At 28.2% G+C, this 25882-nt stretch overlaps 3 protein-coding genes and 1 pseudogene across 3 annotated transcripts; all 4 read right to left on the bottom strand.

Annotated features, from left to right (window-relative positions):
* Nucleotides 1–1719: 1719 nt before the first annotated feature.
* On the bottom strand, nt 1720–7462 carry LOC113851479 (cold-responsive protein kinase 1-like). The gene is made up of 8 exons (XM_027481976.1): nt 7092–7462; nt 4608–4999; nt 3995–4114; nt 3381–3508; nt 2956–3178; nt 2637–2865; nt 2321–2474; nt 1720–2037 (listed from the first exon to the last, which is right to left on the bottom strand). The coding sequence occupies exons 1-8, from the start codon at nt 7460–7462 to the stop codon at nt 1720–1722; spliced, it is 1935 nt and encodes a 644-aa protein (XP_027337777.1).
* A 1215-nt stretch (nt 7463–8677) lies between these two features.
* On the bottom strand, nt 8678–13381 carry LOC113851252 (cold-responsive protein kinase 1-like). The gene is made up of 8 exons (XM_027481720.1): nt 13011–13381; nt 11751–12145; nt 11081–11200; nt 10513–10640; nt 10068–10281; nt 9720–9951; nt 9073–9229; nt 8678–8986 (listed from the first exon to the last, which is right to left on the bottom strand). The coding sequence occupies exons 1-8, from the start codon at nt 13379–13381 to the stop codon at nt 8678–8680; spliced, it is 1926 nt and encodes a 641-aa protein (XP_027337521.1).
* A 1759-nt stretch (nt 13382–15140) lies between these two features.
* LOC113851251 (cold-responsive protein kinase 1-like) lies at nt 15141–23785 on the bottom strand. Its single transcript, XM_027481719.1, has 9 exons — nt 23719–23785; nt 21035–21422; nt 18303–18703; nt 18073–18195; nt 16737–16864; nt 16354–16567; nt 16031–16262; nt 15545–15695; nt 15141–15461 (listed from the first exon to the last, which is right to left on the bottom strand). Exons 1-9 carry the CDS (start codon nt 23783–23785, stop codon nt 15141–15143), a joined length of 2025 nt encoding a protein of 674 aa, XP_027337520.1.
* A 10-nt stretch (nt 23786–23795) lies between these two features.
* On the bottom strand, nt 23796–24956 carry LOC113851250 (annotated as a pseudogene).
* Nucleotides 24957–25882: the final 926 nt, after the last annotated feature.

Below are 25882 nucleotides of genomic sequence, written 5' to 3'. Positions count from 1 at the left end.
TAATTTTCCTTCACAGACAGTAGACATAGACATAATATAGATTTTATATATTTACATCATTTGTATATCACTTTCTATAAATGAGTTTTTCTCTAAAATAAATAAGTACTTTTAAATCTAAATCAATCCTGAGTTAATTTAAATTACATGAATTCTCTTGTTTAGTTCAGATCGATCAGAATAAGTGGGTTGACCTATTTAGACTTTACCTTCTTATCTTTCAACAAAACATAGTTATGTCAAGAGTTTCTACAATCGAAAATGGTTTGTTAACCACCGAATTTGATACTTGGAGGGGACATTGGGTGATGTCTTTACTTTTTTAATGTGTGAAGGGACGTTATATATATATATATGTTATTGTATAAATTAAACTATTATGCAAATATCTTGATTAATTAGATTGGTTGAACAGTCTAAACAATGTTATGTAAAGAAATATAAATTGCTTTAAGGATGATCTCTATTCTATTTACAACTTTCGACTGACGAAGACCATGTTAACGTCATAACCTGACTTTTTTGGGTTAAATGTCATCATTAAAACAGTTGATCCACAAATAATAATAATAATAATGATAAGAAGAAGAAGAAAATGGTGTTCTACGGGTTCATTAAATAACTAATGGATCAATTATTTAAAAAAAAGTTTAATATTAAGATAAAATATGTGAAACCTTTAGATCTTTTCAAATTATTTTATGGATAACCCTAATTAGTTATTGGATTATTAATCATGAAAATTAATAGCATAACACTGTAATTATCACGATGGATATTATTATTGATATTTTGATAAAAATAGCTCACAAAATTTTTTTTTATTGTAATGATAAATTTTGAAGTGATTAATCAAACACACTCAAAATAGAATTGCTTATGAATTTTATGGAAATTTTTTATATTTTTTAAAAAATTTTAAATTATTGAGTGAATTTCATATTATTTGTGGAAAACTAATCAAATAAATTCATGTAAAATTATTGACTATGTAAAAATTAATCTAACTTATATTGATATAATTTAATTCTGTCTCTAAAATTTATTAATTTATGTCAAGTCTAACCTGTATGAATGGATAATGAATCTCTGTTAAAGAGTAATTAAATTTAAAAAATTGGATAATATATATTGTTAAAAAAAATTCAATTTAGTTTATATTTTTAGAAATTCTACTCACCATAAAAATAAAGGATAAAATAACTATGAATTTTTTTTAAAATTTTTTTTAAAAAAATTACAATAAATTCGAATACACAATAAAAACTGAGAAACAAAAGTGAACAAAAGACACAATATTTCTCTATATGGGGAGACTATTGAACCATTAGACAATTAATAGAGGAAAATAGTGAACTTAAACAGTTGAAATGCAAGCAGTTTAGACTAGAGTCAACAATAAGTCCTCAAGCTAGCTTACTAAGAAGACAACATACAAGCAAATTAAGTGGAAAATTAATATGTATCATAAATAATAGTAATATAAACAAACTAATACATGCACTTTCTCAACCAAACACTTCTCTTGAGACTCACTTTTGTTATACATACTAATAATGTCCTTCAATATATTAAAAAACATTCTTAATTTTACTTACTAAACAACATCACAATAATCACTATCTCCAATATGCGTTCTACTTGAGCAATCCTCATCTGTTTTATTGTGTCACTTTATTGGTTCAAGTGATTAAGTCCCTTTTCTCCATCATATATTAATCATCGAGCTGATAGAACAGAAATGGAAGCCGTAGCTTTAGATGAAGAACCAGTAGTTGAAGAGGTTGAGTTCCCTTCTCGGTTCTTCAAATTCGATTCAACAAACACAGGCATGGTTGGTTGAAGATGCTCAAATAAGCTCTTACTTTTGAGTAGAACTACTACTTCAGACATTGTTGGTCTTGATGCAGCTGATGCTTGAGTGCATAGCAAAGCAATTTCTATGATTTTCTGCACTTCTTCACCATCATAGTCATTAGGGTCTATGCCCTTGTCCACTAGCTCCAAGTGCATGCCTCTCTCATATAGCTTCCATGCCTAAGAAGTGAAAATAAAGGTCCATAATTTGGTAAAATTTATGAGAAAATTAAAGATTGTTTCGTTTCAAAAAAATGTTTTCTGTTTTTATTTTATTACAAGACTGCTATCTTATTTTTATTTTATTTTCTATTTCCAAAAATTTTACTACTTTTTGTACAAGTCTTTAGAAATAGAAAAAAAAAGAAAGAAAAAAGATGATAATGCTATGATTAAAAATGAAAATTAAAAATTAAAAAAAATAAAATAACTCTTAAGAATTCATAGTTGAGATATTGCTTACGCGTTTAAGAAGATATTCGCGACCATCCTCATCTTCCCTGACATTTGTACTCTTTTGGCCACTTATGATTTCTAGGACTACAATACCATAGCTGTAGGTATCAGCCTTCTCAGATAATTGACCATGGATTGCATACTCAGGTGCTGTGTATCCCCTGAAAAGTGCATAATTTATAGTCCATAGTTAATTAGAAAAAGCACTTATACATAGCATGTTACATTTTTCCCACAATGGTTTTTAATTTGTCTCTTTTGCTGTAACTTGATGCTCAAATAAATGTCAAGAAATTAAAGTGAATGCAACTATTTTGTCTTACAATGTTCCTGCAAATCTTGTGCTGAGATGAGATCGATCCCCTGGCAAAAGTCTTGCTAATCCAAAATCAGCAATTTTTGGTTGAAGATCATCATCTAAGAGGATATTACCAGTTTTTATATCTCTATGTATTATGGAAACATGAAATTCCTCATGCAAATAAGCCAATCCCCTTGCTGTGCCTAGAATTATGTCATACCGTTGGGTCCAATTGAGGGAACCTTTGTTACCTGTTGTTTCCCAAGTTTGTATGATTAAAATTGTTGAAAAGAGAGGAAATTAATAATTAAAATAAAATTATATTTCTTTTGGAGGTTGACTTGAGTTACCAAATAAGAATCTGTCAAGGCTGCTATTTGCCATGTATTCATAAACCAAGATTCTCTCTTCACCTTTACTGCAACAACCAAGAAGTCTAACGAGATTTCGATGATGAACATTACTTATTAACTTTACTTCACTTTCAAAATCATCCTCCATCTTGTTGGATTTTCTCAACACTAATTTCTTGACTGCTACAATCTTTCCATTTTTCAAGGTACCCTGTTCAATAGTATAATTGACTAATTTTAGTATACCAAAGTAATTGTTTTTTTCATTTACTAAGTTGCTGTTTAATTAGTTTGAAAAAATATTGTGTTTTCTTTATAGTTTTTAAAAAAATTAATTTTTTATTTTTAATGATATTTTTAAAGATTTACGTAAAAAGAAATGAAAATAATATTGAAATAAAAATTATGTTTACCTTGTATACATCCCCAAATCCTCCTTCTCCTAGTTTATTTTCATTACTAAAATTTTTTGTTGCAGCTTTCAAATCATCATACTTATAGTTGACTGGACCTTTTAACTCCGTTGCTCCCAATATATCACCTGCAAAGGAACATAGAAGTTTTAATTTCTTAACAAATAATATAAGTCAAGCAAGAGATGTCTTTTTCGATTGACAAAACTTAAATCAATGAAACAACACATGTGAGTAATTAAATAACATCCTGTAAGAAGATTTTGCTTATTTTCTTTTAAAAAATATCCATTTGTTATTATTTTATTTGAGAATTTAATGACAACAATATAAATACCTTTATATAATTTTTTGAATTCTACTATTTTGAAATTAAAATAATCTATGATCAAAAGTAGATTAAAAGAGCTTCTGAAAAAAGTTTTCACAAAATAATCCATGAAAGAAATTAGGAAACAAAATAAAGATATTACAATTACATGGACATAGGGTGAAAAGAACCGACATTGATGAACAAACCACTCTAGATTTTTACATTTGAAAAGCATTAAAATGCAAATTATGAACTGATTGACACCAAACATCATGTTTTCAGACTTTCCAAATTTACTTACCTCTAGGAACTCTCTTAGGTTTTCTGGATCTTCGCCAGGCAAACAATGCAAGGAGGATCACCAGAAGACCTCCACCTCCAACAACACCACCTATAATGGCCCACTTCTTGCTAGAACCTCCTGCAATACAGGAAAACAAATTGACAACGTTCAAATGAGGTACTATATCCTAATGTTGGTTTTCATTTTTTATTTAAATAATTATAAGAATAAAAAATTATTCTTATGTTATTGTTAAAATGTAACAAAATAATGAAAACAACATGCACCTTTTTAATACAAATCCTTAAAAACTTTAATTTTAATACACAATTAAAGTATAAATTTTTTTACACTATCAATAAATTATAATACACGATAAATATGACTTTTTATTTTGTTATTATAAAAGTCAATGATTTTTGTTAATACCACAATCTATGATTAGATGAAAGTGTAGTGCATTCCAATTATAATTATTTTTAAAATTAAAAAAATGATGTGAAAAAGTTTCCATTTTGTAATTATTTATGAAAAAAAAAAAACTTTTACAATCAAACAAACCCAAAAGGCCATTTTTGTCTTAAAATACATTATTAATTCATCCTAAATCAAGGGAAGTGAATTATTGTACCTTGTTTTAAATAGGGTTTTATGACAATGGTCTGGTTATCAGGAAAGAAGGGTGTGGTGGAGTATCTCATAAAACACCCAGCATCATATGCTCTACCATCTGTGTTGGGAAGACAATTATATAAGTTGTTGTATCCAACTTTCAAGCAATCCAAACAACCACTGGGTGTGATTGTTTCAACACATTGCGCAAAGGCATAAATTGCACCAACACCAACCACAGGTGTCTTAGTAGCTGCAAAAAACCCTTTAATGGAGGGTGTTGCTGTTTGGAGATCCATTAGCACTTGTAGCCCAGTTGCTCTAAAACCAGCACTCTTTGCACTCGTGTTCACACATGATACACCATTGCCAGGTTCAGTGGTTTGATCGTAGAACCTCTCACTCTCGTACCTAGTCACACCCCACATCAAAGTCAAACATAATTTGACTCAAACTTATTAGCCACTTAGGAATATCGTGCCACATATTGTAGTACTATCTTCTCATTTATAGCAACAATATTCCAACACCAATAATTAATAATTCACATTTGAATAATTAATTTATTAGAAGTCATCAACTTATGCCACAACAATAATAATTGGAAACCAAACTTAGAATGCCAACTGACTCAACCCGCACTGAGCTGTTACATGGATATTTCCTACATATTCATATTTAAATAAAGACTAAATAATATATTCAGAAATTTGTTATGTTTTAATTTTTATTGTTTACATTTTACTCCCTACTATTAATAGTGTTCATAATGTTATAACAATAGGAACCAAAACATAACAAAGTATAACTAAAATATAAGTTTCCTTAAATACAAGAAGCTAATTTGTAAACAAGTTTTAATTATAAGAATTAAAAATATATTTTAACCAAAAATAATTTTTTTAATAAATTTATCTAGAAAAAAATTAAAATAAGTCATTAAATAAAAGAATTATAAATTTTAAAAATACAAAAAATTCATATATTTAAATTAAATATCATTTATAATTTAAGATTATATATATTTATTAATAAAATTTATTGATTTAGTAATAATAATAATTATAGTTAATAAAATACTAAGAATATTTCACATATCATATATATTTGTTATTAGAATTAAAAAAATATTTAAACATATCTAGTCTTTTTGAGTCCACAATAAAATTTAAAAACTAGATATATCTAAATATTTTTTAATCTAATTGATAGAGAAAGTAACAAAAAATCAACGAATGATATTTTGAGTCAAAATAGTAAGAATTTCTTAGTTATATTATGATAAAGAATTTCAAATTTATTCATTTTTTAAGAAAAATAGTAAAAAAACAAAATACTATAAAAATTGATATATCATACAAAAATATATAAACAAAAACTTACATTTTAGTCTTTATTCTTAAAAAAAACTTAGATGTTACTTTCTATTATTAAAAAAATTTACATATTAATTCTTATACTAAGAATAGCTAATGTTTTGATTTTTATACAAATATTTTGTTATAATTTACTTCTTTCCATTATTAACATTGTTATAACAGTATAGATTAAAATATAACAAAATATTTGTATAGGTATTAAAATATAATTTTTTAAAATATATAAACTAATTCATAGATATGTCAATTATAAAGACTAAATATATAATTTAAATTTAAATAAATATATATATTTAACAAGTATATAGTTAATTAGATTTAAGAATTGACTGTATTTTTTTTATGTATAAGACTCCAAAAGCATAATAAGGTAAGTTATTTTCATTTAATAACTTACGTTAAATTTTATTAATTTAATTATTTTCATATTTTAATAATCATACATATAAAATTTTAGATAGTTTCAATATCAATAAATGTTATCTTATAACTATATGTATTTTAAAGAATATAGTATTCGTTCAAAAAAAATAATTTATGAAGTTAATTAACTTCTTAAATTGTATAATTTTTTTAATCTTGATTTACTCAATGATAACATTCAATTTAATGTTGAATTAACAAAATTAAATATTCATAATAAGTTATTGAATGAAATAACCTTATTAATACTTTTAGAATAAATGAATCTCATCCCTATACGTATGTATACGTGTAAGTATGCTATTTTTTTATTAAAATGTTTTAATATAATTCCAATAATATAGTAATTTTTAATATCGTCTGTGTCGTCTATTACAATCATAATGTTGACATGAAGTTATTGTCAAGTATATATGAGCAACAATTAGATCAGAAATATATAAGAACAAAGATATAATATTTCTATTTCAATTCTCGTACATGACACGTAATTTTATTTTATATACATGGTTGGGTTTTAATTCTATTTAATAGTGTTACATCATTAACTAATTTAACTAACTATAATCATATATAAAGATTAAATTCATTTTTTTGTTTTTAGATTAAATAGAATTTTGTTTAATATAAAGACCCAAATAAAATGAGTGTAGCACGTGGTGACAGTGTGTGTGTGAGAGAGATCTAATGTATATATAAACCTGAGGAAGCAGCCATCATAGATGATTCTGGCACCGTTGGCATCTGAACAGTTGCGGATTTGGGCGGTGGCAGTGGTGAAGCAAGCAAGACAATCATTTTTTGAGAGATAGTTTCTGCATTGAAACATGGAATATGTCAGCATCTCTCCCCTTGCTTTCTCTGCTGTGGCAAAGTGCTTGTTTTGATTGCTAATTTGTGCTCTCATTCTTGAAAACGTGTCATTGATATTGGCAAAGAAGCTATGCATGTTGGATGCGTTGTATGGGCTGCATCCTTTGTTTACAAAATGTGTCTGTGGGTTTGCAACTGCACCATGAAGGTTAATGCACCCCCATATCATGGTTAAGGCCAGTAGCTTAAGTTGAAGCATGCTTTTAGCTTTGTCTAATAACATAAATAGTAGTGTTTGGTAAGAGTGATGACAAGTGTTTCTGCTTATTAGAAAGTTTTATTGTGTATATACTACTGGCTATAGGAGTGCAAGAGATTTGGGGCAATTAATGTTTTTGATATCTTACAGACTATATATTGAAGGAAGGAGTTTAATATTCCACACTACAAAACAGTTGAGGTTTGAATTTTGATGAAAGATCTATTATTGGCACCTTAGTGCTTGGTGGACCAATTTGTGAATGTAGGATAAGGTGCTTGGAAAGTTTGGTGTTTATTTCAATATGTGAATGATTTCCATTAAGTGTGAAGCTACCCACTTCTCATAATGGCACACCGTAAATAGAAACTAAGCAGTTTTCCAACACCATGATCAATAATCAAGTATTTATCCAAGATTAGAAATGATAGTTTTACATAAAATATCTTGCACCATTTTTATATCTCTCTCTTTTCAATAATAAAATAAAATTATACATTTTGATGAATAACATTACTTATGTATCATTTTATTTTATAAAAAATGTTCTTTAAAAGTGTGTCCACCTCTATAATGATCAAGAAAGACAAAAGTTTTATTTGAATAAATTTTTATAGAAGTTCTTATAACAGAAAAAAAAATCAGTATAAAAAATAAATACATTTTATCTCTTAAATTAGAAATAACTTATATTTTAAAAAATTCTGAAAAACTCATTCATTTAACTTCTTTAAAATTTGATAAGAAAATAAGTTATTTTTAATTTATAAAAAATTTATTGTGATGTTTTTCTCTTATTATGATTTTTTTAGAAGTTTACCTTAATTGGTTGAAATTTACCATTAAATATTAATGAGATATTTTGAATTAAATGATATGGCCCCACCCTTTAGCATAACTAAAGTGAGAAGAGATGTTGAGGGACATCGTTACAAAGAATGTCGCGTCAAATCCCTTGTAAAATGATCTTACTAACTAATAGCTTAATTCAAGTTTGGTTCTTATGTTAGTGAATGATTGTACAGAATTTATTATGGTTTTAAATTGTTGTTGTGTTGTGATTAATAAAATTATGGGTAAATGTAATCACAATTATTGTAACACTTGGAGTTGTATGTGGACTACCCTTTATAAAATAAAATTTATATATAATCAGACCAAATTCTAAATAATGAACTAAACAAGAACATTCTTCTACATTATATATATAATTAATCATCTAGCAGATGCATCAGAAGTAGAGACAGTAGCATTGGAGGAAGTGATTGAGTTAGGAACATCTCCTTGGGGCCTTAGATTTCTTTCAACAAACACTGGTATTGAAGGTCTCACATGCTCGATAAAGTTCTTGCTGTTGAGTAGAACTACTACTTCAGACATTGTTGGCCTCGTTGCAGCTGATGCTTGAGTGCACAACAAAGCTATTTCTATGATTTTCTTCACTCCTTCTACATCATACTCATTAGAGTTTAAGCTTTTATCCACTAACTCCAAGTGCATGCCTTCTTCATACAGTTTCCATGCCTGTTAAAGCGAAAACCAAAGGGTATAATATAATGAGAGAATTAACTAACATTAATCTTTGTATATAGTTATGGGAAATTCCATACTCGTCGAAGAAGGTATTCATGACTACCATCATCATCAACCCTTAGCTCGGTACTCTTTTGACCGCTTATTATTTCTAAGACTACAATACCATAGCTGTAGGTGTCAGCTTTTTCTGATAGTTGACCATGAATTGCATACTCAGGTGCTGTGTATCCCCTGACAAGTGCATAATATTTATGCCATATATATAGTTAATAAACGAAGATCTATAGTTAGCATGTGGTAACGTACATTTTAGCTTCTAAGTTTTCAAGTTGAGTAATTGTGATTATTTGAGACTTAAAACATATTTCTGACCATCCTTGAAAATATGATTTTATTTTTTATTTTTTTTGGTTTTTAGACCTTTCATGTAATAAAAATAATATGTTTTGGAAAATTTTACCTTGACACTTGTTTTTCTGGTTTAGAATGGGTGAAGAAAAAAAGATATAGAAAAAAATAAGATATGTGACTGCTGATCTGATTAAGAGAGAGAGAAAGAGACATAAAAAGAAAAAGAAGATAAAAAAATGGGTGTAAAAATTAATATAATTTTAGTCTCTTACAAAGGACTAAGGACAAAAAAAATGATTTTACATTTTTTAAGAATTAAGTTAAAAAAAATCATGGATCAAAGATGTATTTACGTTATATTTTGACTTACAATGTTCCTGCAAATCTTGTTTTAAGATGTGATTTGTCCCCAGGTAAAAGCCTTGCTAACCCAAAATCAGAAATTTTGGGTTGAAATTCATGATCCAAGAGGATATTGCCACTCTTGATATCCCTATGTATGATAGAAACGTGGAATTCCTCATGCAGATAGGTCAGTCCCCTTGCTGTGCCTAAAATTATATCATACCGTTGTTTCCAATTGAGGGAACCTTCTTTGTCACCTGTCTCACATCAAGTTTATATGCTTAAAATTCTGAGGAGAAAAAAGGAGGGAAAAGAGAGAAAACCATGTTACACAAATTGCTTTTATTAGAATTTAGAGATTGACATATGTTACCAAATAAGAATCTGTCAAGGCTATTGTTTGCCATGTATTCATAAACAAGTATTCTTTCTTGGCCTTTACTGCAACAACCAAGAAGCCGGACCAAATTTCTATGATGAACATTACTTATAAGCTTGACTTCACTTTCAAAATCATCATCAGTCTTGTCGGATTTGCCTAAAATTAATTTTTTGACTGCTACAACTTTCCCATTTTTCAGTGTACCCTGTTCAATAGCATCAAGATTAAAATTTTTCATAAAGTGATTAATGATATTGTTGGAAGTGTAGCTTATAATAATTTTTTTCTAATCAAATTTTACTATTACTAAACTTACTTTTCTAGCTTAGGAAAGTCTTCACGTTTCTTTCTTGAAAAAGAAGGAAATATTCTCCAAAAATCACGTATGTCTTAGAACAAGATCTTGATTGAAAACTGAGAAATAATTAAAACTTACCTTGTATACATCTCCAAAGCCTCCTTCTCCTAATTTATTTTCATCACTAAAATTTTTTGTTGCATCTTTCAAATCATTATACTTGTAGTTGACAGGACCTCTCAACTCGGTTGCTCCCAATATGTTGCCTGCAAAGTAATACATGCATGTGTTTGATTTTTCTTTATATATAAATTGATTCAGGGATTCATCTATGTTTAAGAAAGAAACGATTTAAAAAGAAAGGCATGATAATTGCATAGAAACTGGATGCAAAACATAGCAAGAAATAAGCAAAAAATAATTAATAATAAATATATACCTTTTGGATATTGAATTTAATTTGAATGGATATTGTTAATGTAAAAAGTGTTTTATCCTATTATGCAATGGCGTGCTAGTAGGTGACAACACATAACTGAATGATAACTTAAAATGAAATGACACCAAATTAAGTTCTTGTATCATTCCAAATGGATCATAAATTGAGGGCATGAACTTGTGAGCCATAATACTTTTTATAGGAAAGAAAAATGAACGCCAAGCACCACATAAAGAGTAAAGACAATTTCCAAATTAATAGTTTTACCTCTAGAAACTCTCTTGGGTTTTTGAGATCTTCTACACCAGACAAATAATGAAAGGAGGATCACAAGTACTATACCTCCAACAACACCACCAATAATGGCCCACTTCTTGCTTGAACCTCCTCCTTCAAGACAGATATTAAAGAAATTGACCTCAAATCCAAAAAATGTTACCATTAATTCAAGCAAAAATATTTCTTGCACGACTTTGGGAGATAACTTTTAATTGTCTCTCTTTTTTTAATATAGTTATATATATATATATACACACACACATAAAAAAAAAATACTCCTTTGATCTTTTTATGATAAATAAATAATTAATTCATCAAAATTAATAAAAATAGTTATATACCATAAATTTATAGTGTATTTTAAAAATATGTAGTATAATAAATGGTAAAATTAGTTGCTCATATCAAATGAATAAATATATTTACTTGTATAAGTAATGAGAGAGTGTTTTATCAATACAAATCTCACAATAATTATGGGTATAAAAAAAACTTAACAATTAATACAGTTAAAAATAGATCATTATTTTTTATAATTAGAACAAAAAACAGTGATATATAATTTTTTTTATAAAAAGGATCAAGGGAATAAAAGATAAAAAAAAGATAATAATTGTATATATTGTCCATAAAATGGAGTTACTTCATATATATGTACCTTGTTTTAGATAGGGGTTAATATCAATAGTCTGGTTATCAGCAAAGAAGGGTGTGGTGGAGTATCTCATAAAACACCCAGCATCATATGCTCTACCATTTGTATTGGGAAGACAGGTATGCATGTTGTTGTAATCAACTCTCAAGCAATCTGAACAACCACTGGGTGTGATTGTTTGAATACATTGTGCAATGGCATAAATTGCACCAACACCAACCACAGGTGTCTTAGTAGCTGCAAAAAACCCTTTAATTTTGGGTGTTGCTATTTGGAGGTTCATTAGCACTTGCCGTCCAATTGCACTAAACACATCTCTTTCATGTGCAGTTTGATTCCCACATGAAACACCGTTGCCTAGATCAGTACTCTGATCGTAGAATCCCTCACTCTCGTACCTTGAAAGTTACAAAAAAACATTTGAAAATGTATAAATATTCCTCTCCGACTTCAGTTTCTCCACTTGCCATAGAAATATTCCACTCTGACTTAAGCTTCTCCACTTGCCATAAAAATATTTTTCATCACCAGCTTGTAAAATCTATTTCATAATTTACATTTTCCAAAGTTTACTTCTTCTAAAGATAGTATCGATAACTCGTAAGTAATATAAATTTATTTGTTATTTAATCTTTAATCTTCCACTGTTATTATTTTTTTATAATGTGACATTCTCTCTTTGAGAATAGATTGATACTTTATTGTATTTGAACTCTTAATATATTAAAATAAATTTAAATTTCTAAATTTAATATTATTATTTAAGTTAAATCTAATTTTACATGTGATAAATATATAGCATTAAATACTAGTATTATATATAAGAGAGAAATTAAATCATATTAATACAAGTATATTTACCCTTGTATTAATTTATCTTATATAAATAAATGCATTAAAATGATAAATTATTTTCGCAAGTTAAGTTGTAAAGTTTTGTACTAATTTATGTTCTTATTATCCTCCTATGTCCACACTTTAAGTCGTAAAGTTTTGATGTTATCTACACTGTTAACCGTGTAAAAATATTACTAATTATAGCATGTCATTAAAATAATTACATATATTATTTATATCATCAATTAAAAAAAATAGTCAAGTTTTATTTTAGCTTAACTTTCATTCGATAAAAATTAAGTTATTAATATAAATGTATAAATTTATCCAGCAGTATAATAATATACCAAATTAATAAATAATTGATTTGATAAAAAGTAAAGTGTTAATAGTAGCGTTGTGTGTTTAGGTAGAGACAACAGAGACCTGAAGAAGCAGCCGTCGTAGGTGACACGGGCGCCGCTGGCGGTGGAGCAGTTGCGGAGTTGGGCGGAGGCGGTGGCGAAGCAACTGAGACAATCGTTTTTGGAGAGATAGTTTCTGCATTGAAACATTGTATATGAAAGGGCACCTCCACTCGTTTTCGTGACTGTCCCAAACTGCATGTTTTCACTGCTAATCTTTTCTCTCAGCTCTGAAAATGTTGCGTTCAGATTCGCTAAGAAGCGATTCAAGTTTGTTGCGTTGTAACGGCTGCACCCAGCGTTGAGTAGAAGTGTTTGAGGGTCTGCGTCACTGCTCCACCATATGCATAACAACGTTGATGAGAACAACGCCACTTGCACGAACATCTTCATTGTTTTTCGATTTGTTTTGTTAATGTTGTGTTTGTGTTCTTATTGCGTTGTATATAAATAAATTGATGAAGTGGATGATGCATCAATGGAAGAGACCAAGAAACGATTCAACCGCAATGCAAGGAGTCTTCATCTGGCTGCTAAATTAATTATACATTCTATTCCTTTCGTGTAATCTTTTTAAACAGAGTAACTACATTTTTACGTTCACTTTTTTTAATTTTATTTTTTTCTGCAAATTTTTTATATGGTTCTAAAATATATCATGAGACAATGAATATCTTATAAGAAAACCTTAATTTCTTAAAAGTTCACCATTTTAAAATATTTTGATTCCAAAATCACTTATACAATTACTTTTTAATACAATCAAGTGAAAATATAAATTATATATTTTTTTAAAATTATGAATATGATAATTTTTTATTTTAAATAATTTATGTTCCTATGAAAACATGTTTGGATGTTGAAAAGTATAAACATAGTTTAAAATTTATATAAATATATTTAATAACTTTATAATAAAATTAATTTTATTTTCAACTTCATGTTTAATTTATATGATAAATTATATTTTTGTGTTAAATTAAAAATTTTATATTAAATTTTAATATAAAATTATTTTTAAAATAAAAAAATTAAACATAATAAACTTTTAATTAAAATTAAGTTTATTCAAAACCAACTTTATAAACATTCAACCAAACACATGACAAGAATTTAGAAACACATGATTTATTTGTAGTTGAGTAACTTTTTGTCATCATCTCGTATGATTATACAAGAGAGAGACAATTTTTTTTGTTAAATAAGAACACATAACAATTGACTGTGGAATTTACTAATCAAATTTAATAAAAACTGTTTTTTTATTTCTCAGAGATCACCATATATATCATGTTAGTTAATAAGATGAAAATATTTAAATCCATTTAAAAATACCATCATTTTCAATGACATTTTAATTGGTTTAATTAATCTTTTTCCCCCTTTGATTAATTCTTCTTGACCTGTCATTCGAAATATTTTACCTGTGCTGGGAACATGTCTTTGTACTTTCAGTCTTCCCAATACAAGGAACTGGTGGACTTGTCAATAACCTACGCAACCACGTTAAGTAACATGAGGTGACGGTCATAAGATAATTAATCATCAACTAGCTTTGTTAACATCAAAATTGCAGAATTATTCATAACTTGGCTCTGAAAGTATGGCAAAATATTTTTTAAAAAAAAAAACATTAGTATACAAAATAGAGGAGGAGAGGATTTTAGGTGATATTTCAGGCATGTCCTTTTGTATAATGTATAGTATATATCTATGCTAAGTGCTTTAAGTGTACTTGTTAAGAAATTAAAAATAAAAAATAATAATAAATGCACTTTTTTTATATTTTTCAATGCAATTCAACATAATTTTCAATACAAAAATTTCAATCCTAATTTCTTAACCACTGCTTTGAGGGCACCAGTTAGTAAGACCTATAGCTATTTAAACCCTTTTGTATCACACACAATCACACTTTGGGAAGTCTTAGTATACATTGGAAAACTTTATACAATTATACTACTTCATACATGATTAGCATCCCATCCTGAAGAAAAGGTAGAGTGCTGTCATTATTAATATTAACAAAATTATTGATTCAACGTTACAGTAATCACTATTTCACAATATACTTTTGTATTAGTGGCATTAATGCACAGTACTTAAGAATTCTGGAAGAAAAATCCTCTTCTTTTCCTACATAATGTATACTTCATCTTGCTGATAGTACAGAAGTGGAAACAGTGGCATTAGATGTAGTAGAGGAACCAGCAGTTGAGATAGAAATGTCTACCCGAGACCTAAAGTTAGATTCAACAAAAACAGGCATAGCAGGCCTCATATGACCCAGTAAATTTTTGCTTTTGAGTAAGATTGCTATTTCAGACATTGTTGGCCTCGCAGCAGCTGATGCTTGAGTGCATAGCAATGCAATCTCTATTATTTTTTTCACTTCTTCTGCATCATAGTCATCAGGATTCAATGTCTTGTCAACCAACTCCAAATGCATATCACCCTCATAAAGTTTCCATGCCTGTTAAGGTAATCTAGGCTCATATAGTTAAATGATAAAATAAAACTGATACTTTTCTTATGTGGTTATGTGAAATTGCTTACCCTTTGAAGGAGAAATTCACCTTCAGCATCATCCCTCAATTCACTGCTCTTTTGGCCACTTATGATTTCTAGGACCACAACACCAAAGCTGTAGGTGTCAGCCTTCTCTGATAATTGACCATGGATTGCATACTCAGGTGCTGTGTATCCCCTGACATTTGTACAATTTTTTTTAGCATAGCTGATAAAAGAATATTTATATTGATTTTTCTAACATGTGCTTAAGAGCGCACAATAAGTACCTATGTATGGTAAGTTTATATTAAAAGTAACAAAATATCATAGAATTCAATACATTAATAACATTGAATTACAATTTTCAATAAAAACTTACTATTTCTTACTTTCTTAAGATGTGCCCTTAAGCACCCGTTAGACAAACTATATTTATATTTAGAGTTGAGCATGGAAAACTAAAATTAATAAGAATTGATGTTTCTTTTGCTAGGCTACCACTCAAAGTGAAGTAAATATGTTTGGACTTACAATGTTCCTGCAAATCTGGTGCTAAGATGAGATTGATCCTCTGGTAGAAGTCTTGCCAACCCAAAATCAGCAATTCTAGGCTGAAGGTCATCATCTAAGAGGATATTGCTAGGCTTTATATCTCTATGTATGATGCAAACATGGAAATCCTCGTGAAGATAGGCCAAACCCCTTGCTGTGCCTAAAATTATATCATATCTTTGTTTCCAATTAAGAGAACCATTCTTTTCACCTGTTTTTAAAAAAATAAATAGATTGAACAAAGGAAGAGAAGAGAGGGAAAAACTTGAATAGAGATTCACAAAATGCTTCGATTAGGCTACCGAATAAGAATTTGTCAAGGCTGCTGTTTGGCATGTATTCATAAACAAGGATTCTCTCTTGGCCTTTACTGCAACATCCAAGAAGCCGAACTAGATTCCTATGATGAACATTACTTATAAGCTTTACTTCACTTTCGAATTGTTCATCCATCTTTCCGGATTGGCCTAAAATTAATTTCTTGACTGCAACTACTTTACCATTTTTCAGAGTGCCCTGCACCATAAATTTGCCATAAGAATTTTTATACTTCAAAAGTGATTTATCGTTATCTCTGGAGAAATAGCTCATCATAAATTTTGCTTGTCCTTAACATAGCTTACTCAGAATCATGCTTGTTTTGTAACATTTTCTCCAATATAATGTTGAACAGAACTAAGTTTACCTTGTATACATCTCCAAAGCCTCCTTCTCCAAGTTTGTTTTCATCACTGAAATTTTTTGTTGCTGACTTTAAATCTTTATACCTGTAGGTAACTGGACCTTTTAACTCAGTTGCTCCCAGTATGTCACCTGATAAGGAAAACATAATTAGGAACCACTTAATGAATAAATGAATAAATAAATAAATAAATATATATATATATATATATATATATATATTTAGAATATGCTGACACCAAGTGTTAATTTGCACACTTATACTACTTAATAAATTTTCATAAAATGCAAGATTAAATAATTTAATTGTTTAATTATTTTAATTAATTTTATAATTATGTAAATCAAATTTTACATAATTTAGACATTTATAGGTATATTTTATCTATAATTTAATATTTATTTATATTTTAAAAATATATTACTCATTAAAATAAAATAATTTATTTTTGTATGTAACTTTATAAACTTAATCTACTTAATAAGAACTTCTACACTAACTGTTGGATTAGTTAATTTTGCATTCTATGACACCTCATGTAAATATTCTAACTTTATATATATAATAAGGAAATAAACAAAGAAAGAAAGCAAGAAGAAAGAGGAAAAAGAAAAAAAGAATACACATTCCATAGTAATTAATTCATTAAAGAACAAAATTTTTATTAATATTGTAATTTCAAAAGGGATTAAAAATGTAAATTGCATGTTAAAAGAAGTTTTAAAAGAGAATAAGAGTGTGTTTAGATACATTGCCTAATTAAGCACTTATTTAATAAAATATTTTTATACATTAACTTATATAGTAGATTTAAACATAAAACTTATTAAAATAAATTAAAAATAATTTATTTCGATAAATTATACTAAAAAAAGTTTATTAAAATAAGCTAATAAGAGCTTAGAAAATTCAAACTATTTTCATAAGTTGACCTAAACTTGTCTAAAGCAAGTAAGAAGAATGGGAAAAAAAAATTCAAAAAAGTATGCATTTGGTAATTGATTCATTAAATTACAGAGAGCTTATTAATATTGTGATGCAAAAAGGGATTAAAAATGTAAATTGCATATTAAAAGAAGTCTTATACACATAAAAGAGTGTGTTTGGATACATTCCCTAATTAATCACCTATTTAATAAATAAATGGAAAACAATTTATTTCGATAAGTTATTCTAAAAAGTTTATTGAACAATAACTTATAAAATTCAAGCTATTTTCATAAGTTGACCTAAACATTTCTAAATCTCCTGCAAACAGTAGTTTCAACATTGAATGATTTGCCATTGTATTTTCTTTGGTAAGAAATCATCAATTCAAAGAACTTCAATGTAGTCTCACCTCTTGGAGCCCTCTTGGGTTTCTGGTACCATCTAAGCCAGGCAAATAGTGCAAGGAGGATCACAACAAGACCTACACCTCCAACAACACCACCAATAATAGCTCCTTTCTTGCTTGAACCATCTGCAAGATAAAGATGCAGTTCAAAATATATATACTATTTTCTTCTAAATAAACTATCACTCATTTATCCAAAATCAATGTAAAGAAACTATATATCCTTATTCTACCTTGTTTCAAGAAGGGTGTGATATCAATGGTCTGGTTATCAGGAAAGAAGGATATCTCTGAGTATCTCATAAAACAGCCAGCATCAAATGCTCTACCATCTGTATTGGGCAAACAACTTTGTATGTTGGTGACCCCAACTGTCAAGCAATCCAAGCAACCACTCTCTGTGACAGTTTCAGCACATTGTGCAATGGCATAGATTGCACCACCACCAGCCACTTGTGTCTTGGTAGCTGCAAAAAAACCACTAATTTTGGGTGTTGCAATTTGCAAATCCATTAACACTTGTCGTGCTGTTGCATTAAAAGTGGTACTGGTGGCTCCAACTGCTCTCTGATTTCCACAAATCATACTGTTGCCAGGTAAAGTGGTTTGATCAAAGAAGCCACTGCTCTCATACCTTAACACATTTGAGAGTTCCAAACATCAAATGCCAACACATGTTCTTGTAATGAAAACATATTTTGAGAGTCTAAGAAAAACTAATCTGAATTCTCAATCATCCATAAACATTTTGTTGACAATTTATGCCATTGAAATCTCAACTTGCTTAGACAATAAAAAGGGTGAAAAAGGAGTAATATATACACACAACCAAATGGATAAATCATATTTGATTATGATATAGGACTCGTATAAACTCCAAAATTCTACCAAAATAAACAACCTTTATTGGGCTTTTTGAAAGAGTTAATTGGCAGTGTAACCAAAACAATTACGTGAGTTGTATAAATTACATCTCATCATTCTCATGAATGAATAATTCTAAATCTGTCCTACTCTTTATTCCTACAAATTCTTCTGATTACTAAATGAAAAAATATGTAATGTGCTTTAAGTTTTCAATACAATAATAAATAAACATATACATTTAATACTTATTTTATAAATTATTATAACGATAAAACAAAGCTCCTCGTAAATAATCTAGATAGTAGTGAATAGCATAAAATAAAAATAAAATAAAATATTCCAACAAAGTCATATACACTATATGACTTGTAAATTTAGAAAGTGTTTATTTTCGTTCCTATATGTCTATTTTTATTTTTATTTTAACTTGTTTTTATTTGAAATTAATATCCTTCTTTCATTTGGTCTATTATTTTTTTCTTCAACTTGATTATTAATTTTCAAAAAGTGTGATGTTAAATTTAAAGAAAAGAATAAAAAAAATATTTTTTCAAAATATGTTAATTTTTAAAGAATTAAAAAAATTATAAAAAATAAAAATATTAATTTTAAAAAAAAATATTTAATTTTTTGTATTTTTAAAAAATATATAATATAAAAAATATAAAGGATAATAATATCATTTACATCATCAAACCCTCCATCACTCTTTTCTCTCAATATTAAAAATAAAGGAAGAGTTTCACTCTCTTTTTCCTCCTTTCTCCTTAAACTCTTTCCTTTTTTTCTTTTTTAAATATCTAAACAAAGCCTAAAGAAAAATTATATATCTAAAAATAATAATATATACATAAAAATAAACAAAGCCTAAAGAAAAATTATGTATATAAAAGTAATAATATATACATAAAAGTAATAATATTATAGCTATACTAGTTCAATGCGTGTATATCACTCTATATTGGTCAACTCATTGACAATAACTTAGTATTTATTTTTTATATTAGTTTACTTCAATGATATAATTTTAAAAAATGGATCACTACTTTAATTAAATTATGAAAAAAAAAATCACACTAGGGTCCGCGACCGTGTGGCCACCAAATAAAAACATTATCTTTTACATATTTCTAGAAACAAAGTGTATGTTGACAATACATTATGATGTCAAAAGATGTCTGTCATGAACTCAAGATCATAGTTATATTTTCTTTTCCGAATAAGCGATTGTTTGTTAGACAATTGATTGATATATTTTAAAATAAGTTTGAAGAGTTAGCATGGTGTAACTTAGAATTTAGAGGCATAATCAATTTAGGGATGAATTGTTATATAATTATTCGTATAAATGTTATTCTCAATGTATTTACCTTCATATAAATGAAAAACAAAGATAATTACATACGATATTCGATATAGTGGTAATTTTCAACATTCAAATACTAAAAGTCATTTATTAATGCAATTACTCATAAAATTTGGTTTCAGACCCTCAAATTCACTTTATTAATATACAATTTGGCTGACCACACTATTGAGGCGGCGCAAAAAGAAAATAAAAAGAAGAAAGTGACAAGACATGCAATAGGGAAAAATTTAGTTATCATTTTTTTAATATATTTTTAAAATATTTAAAGATAAAACTAATAATTATTATATATATAGTAGTAATTAATTATTTAAATTATGAAACTACATGTCGAATATATTAAAATATTGTATAACATTATCAACTTTAATTTATAAACCCTTAATATTGATATTTATTTAACATGTTTTTATCTTTCTTTATTTCTTTCTTTTCATTACACCCATTATCTATCATTTTATTTTTCTTTGTTCATACACATTTCTAATACTAATGCATGACAACTCTCCAAAGTCCAAACGGTGCAACACATCTTGGACACAAAAACCATTAAATTATCATTTCATGATCTAATTCATGACATGTTTCCAGCAAAAATATCTCTAGAAGTTGGCATTCGCCAGCATTATGCACATTGTATCCATAATAAAAAAGTCTATGATGTCAACCAAATTATTAGGCATAAGAATAACAAAAAATATAATTTAAACAAACTCATAATAGATGTACCTAAGGAAGCAGCCGTCGTATATGACACGAGCACCGTTGGCTCCGGCGGAGCAGTTGCGGATTTGGGCGGCGGCGACGTCGAAGCAGGCGGCGCAATCAGCGTTAGAGAGGTATTTTCTACATTGAAATAAAGCATAGACAGGATCTGCTCCTTTTGCTTCCTGGGCTGTGGCAAAGTTCTTGCTTTGGTTACTAACTTGTGTTCTTAGATCAACGAAAGTTGCGTTCAGATTTTGGTAAAAATTGAGCAAATTGGTAGCGTTGTATTGGCTACACCCCTTGTTGATTAATCGAATTTGAGGGTCTGCTATTGCCCCCACCATCAACAAGGCTAAGACAAGGAGCTTCAACTTCAACTCCACCTCCATCTTCTTAAGATTATAAGAGCCTATGATAAAGCTTAATATAAAGCTTTATGTATATATATATATATATATATATATATATATATATATATAACATGAATTATAAGGGTAAAGGGTGTTTGATTATCCAAACGGGTCTACGTGTGGATGGTGTCCACGCGTGGTGGACCAGGACAGAATAGACTTCGTTGTCACCACCCTTTAAAAAGGTCCAATGAGAAAAGGTTTTAATGAAATTCTGCTTCAATATTTTGTTTGGGTACCACATTAAAAATTGATCATGCTAGTGAACTATATCTTAAAAAAGTTTAACATAAAAATAAAACTATATGGGCTAATTAATATAAAAAATAAAACTATATATATAGTCATTTAGTATAGCATAATCACTGAGCCTACAGTAGACTAGTAAGGAATTTTTGGGGCATGAAGGGTTGACGAAATCACTTGTCTTATTAGTGAAATAATGAATGTGGACCAATACAAAGACAGAGGAGTGTAGTGTAGTGCCCAATCAAAAGAAAAGTCAATTTGGCCCCTATTATACTTTGTTCAAGTACATCACCAAGCTTATATTAATAAGAATGCATTTTTTATTAACAAAATATTAGCAAGCATGTGAATCATTTAAAGTAGTTCTAATTTAATCTGTAATTTTGAGTTCAAATGTCAGTAAATATGTTTTTAGAAAAAAAAGAGTTATTAAAAAAATTGTTTTAATAACTTACCATGTCGTCACAAGAGCATGGGAATGGACAATGTTCAGTTCTGCTAATAATGTGCGTTTGTGTAAGATATGTCTCATCAACAACAACTCTGATAATTTTGTAGTGTTTCCAATTGAAGCTATGTATAAGATTCTTTTAATGAGACGCTTCACACCTGAACAGTTATGGACCCTGCATTTTCTCTTCGTGAAAAACTAGGTTGCGTGCTCGCAGGTTGTGGTTGACTTGACTACACTGTATTTGTTATTTGTTTGGGAAAATGAGTTTTTGTAAATATTTAAAGAAAATCTTTTCAGTGTTTTTTTATTATAAGAATATATAATAAAAATACGTGTGTATAAAATATGTTCAAATATTATATCAATTTTTTTAGTAATTTAAATAAAAAATCGTTTATTTTTATTTTTATCAATCAATGGTCTCAATTTGGCAATTTCTGTTTATTGTGTAAGCACTAAAGAATCCCACCATGGATGTGAAATTCATTTTACGATATAACATATTATTAAATGATAATACAAATCTTTATCTACACTTTTTTTTATCTAAAATTTTTTATTATAAATGTTCTTCATTTTTATAAATGATGAACACACTAGTTAGAGATGTAGCATCAATGTCTTTTTATTTGGGGTCAAGTATCAATGTCTATATATATTATACTTTTGTAAATTGTCATTAGTTCTTTTCATGCTCCTCCATACTTTTGGGTCTTTAAATCTATTATAGGCCCAAGTATTTGGGTCCAAATTCTATGACCTGGAATGGAAGGTGTTTACCAAAGAAATAATATAAAAAAGAATGGAGAAGATTCTTTGGTAAAAAGGAAGGAAAAAGCAACACATATATTCTCCCAAGTATCATATCTAAATCTTTATCTTCCTTTATTTGTCAGCTCTTCCTTTTTTATCCTTATATGATTGAAAGTTGAATCCTTCTTTTTTTAAATCCTTCATTTTTCCAGCTCATCTACCGATTCTTCCATAAACTTTTGAAATCAAATATTTTCATAATCTATTTGAAGACTATCAACTTCACTTCAACAGTTCCACCACCAATCTCCTTACATTCACTTCGTTTTTTCTCCACAACAACTCAAATTGACGGGGACAAGAAATCTACGAATACAAATATGTTTAATATAATATGTTGTTTTTCTAAAATAATATTATTTTTAAGTGCTTAAATTTAACTCTAAGAGTTGAGAATAATTTTTTTTATAAATACTTAGTAAACCATACAAATGATAGTTAAGACTTCAAGTGGAAAGTAAACAGATCAGAAACTTTCCTTAATCATTAGAGCGATGACCATCTCAACATTTATTCTCTTAACTGGAGCTTGGTCAAAAAAAATATCTTAGATTGCGCTGAACCAAATTTAATATGCTTATATTTTTCTATTACGTTATTTTATTTTTTGTTAGATCCTAGTGAGTGATGACATTGAGAATAAGAATCAATTTTCCATAAAAATAATTAAACATTCAATTTTCTTACTAACACTTTGTTATCAAACTTATGATATTTATATGATATACAGCATTTATTTTTCGTTTAGCTATTTTTTAGTCTATGTCCTTGTTGATTACTTTTCTTGCACCATGCCAATTCAGTCTTATTTGACATAAACTTAACAGGAACTGCTACGTTTCCCATTATCAAAATGCTAGGGAACATTATATATTATAGATAGAATGTCATATATAGCCATAACAATGTTCTGGTAACACTGCCAGACTTGTGGCCCATCTTCATCTCTTGCTATATAATCTAGCTGCATTGTACATGAATAATTGTTAAGCAATAACCACTTACACAACAACAACAAACTTTTTATCTTAATTGTGAATATGTTGCTAGCATTTTTCAACCAAAAATCCAACTTGAAGATGGGTATCAGTTTAACAAATTAATAGATTATAAGTAAGCATTTGACATTACTTTGCTCAAACAATTGATCAAAGAACATGCACAAATATGTCTCCCCAATCATTAAGCGACATGTAATTTATGGTAGGTCATTTCTGTTGAGTATCTAAGTAAAATTATCAACTTACCTCTATAGAATAAAGAGCTTCACTTAAACTTATATCTCTCTTGTCCTATTTTCTTCTCTTACTGTAATTGTCTATACTCTGTACTTTCTTTTCATAACAAAATTACTTTTTTATATTTTAATCATTCATAAACATTCAAAAGTAAAATGAAACAAACCAATCTTGGCGCAGTAAATATATTTTTTTTAATAAAAAAATATTAAAAGTCTGTAAAAGTCATTTTGTATTTAATAATCGGTGGAGCTATATGAATGAGGTCAAATTACTTTGATAGAAGGATTTAAGAAAAATTAAAAACTAGATAACAAATTCATGTGTGCACACGTGTGAGTCAATTATGACTATGAGATTGAAAATGCACCTTCCACTTTGCTTATGCATGAAGATGATGGGCATGTTACAACACTTAACTCTAGTTACATTGTTGAAGAGAGTAGAATAGAGCTTCCTTAGATGTGTCTTTTGAGTTGCTTTCCATGATTCAGACTCTTAACAGTTCTCTAACCTGTAACAATTCTTGTGCATGGTTCCTAACTCTACTCTCTCATTAGGAGCCACAAATCTAAAGTCAAATGCATATGTACTTTGAGTCATACGAATGCCCTCTCCACCCAAAATCAAGTTATAGCTGCCAAAGCCCCTCACCCTTCTACTGATTTTTAGTAGAAGTTCCTTTTGCTGTAAATGGTAAAAGAAGGTTTGACACAACATGTGAAGGTTGGAAACAAATGGGTCAAGTTGGGTTGCAATATCAACGATCTTAACTCCATTATTCTAGAAACTGATCCCTGGCCACATCAAATGCATTAATTACTTCACATGAATTACTATTCCTAAATTTGAATAATAATAATATAAAAAAACATATCTTTACACAATTGGCTGTGATGCTCTATGATGAAAACAGCACAATAACTAACAATACTACATGAAAAGAAATTTTTTTGAATCGATCCATAACAAATTGAAATGCAAAGTTCTAAGGAAAATTTGAAATCTAAAACATTATATTAGAACAGCAGAAGATAAAATGAAACTGAAATGATAAAATAAAATGTAGAGATAGGTACAGAACCTTACTTTATATGCATAAGAGATGATGCCAATTGTATGAACGACAAGTTTTCTTAAGCCTTAGTAAGAACACAGTTGGTAAAAAAAACTATTATAAAGAAGATTGTAGACCACTGACATTTAGACATCATCATAAATATTCTACCAAGCAACTATAGTGAACTAGTTTCCATGCTTGATGATTAAAATAAATTAATATAACAGTCATCTATTCATAAAACACAAATTTTGTTATCATAAAGAAAACATAATATGCTAAAATTAATCTTGGAAACTGTGAATAATGATATGTCTTAAATATTTGGACCTATAAAATTTTCTTACAAAGTTATTAGGTAACACTTTGAATTTATCATAACTTAAAAAATTTGCACCATACGATTACTTTATATAAGAGCGATTTAATTATTAGGGTAATTTTTTTTTTTGAAGAGATAACCTCGGTTATATTATTTCCCAAACAAAAAAAAATTATGATCGAGGTTTTTTTAATATCCACTATTTATTTAGTTATATTAGTCTTTAAATATGTTTCACATTAGTTCATGAGATTCTTAAATATTTTTTTTTTTTACTTGAAATCCTCTCATTAGAGAAGCAAAAGATATATGATCATGTGCTA

This window comes from Abrus precatorius, unplaced genomic scaffold (genome assembly GCF_003935025.1).
Source record: "Abrus precatorius isolate BTA unplaced genomic scaffold, Abrus_2018 Scaffold9, whole genome shotgun sequence".
Taxonomy (NCBI): domain Eukaryota; kingdom Viridiplantae; phylum Streptophyta; class Magnoliopsida; order Fabales; family Fabaceae; genus Abrus; species Abrus precatorius.
The sequence above is the reverse complement of the archived record's forward strand: the minus strand, read 5'-3'. Positions and strand labels throughout refer to the sequence as shown.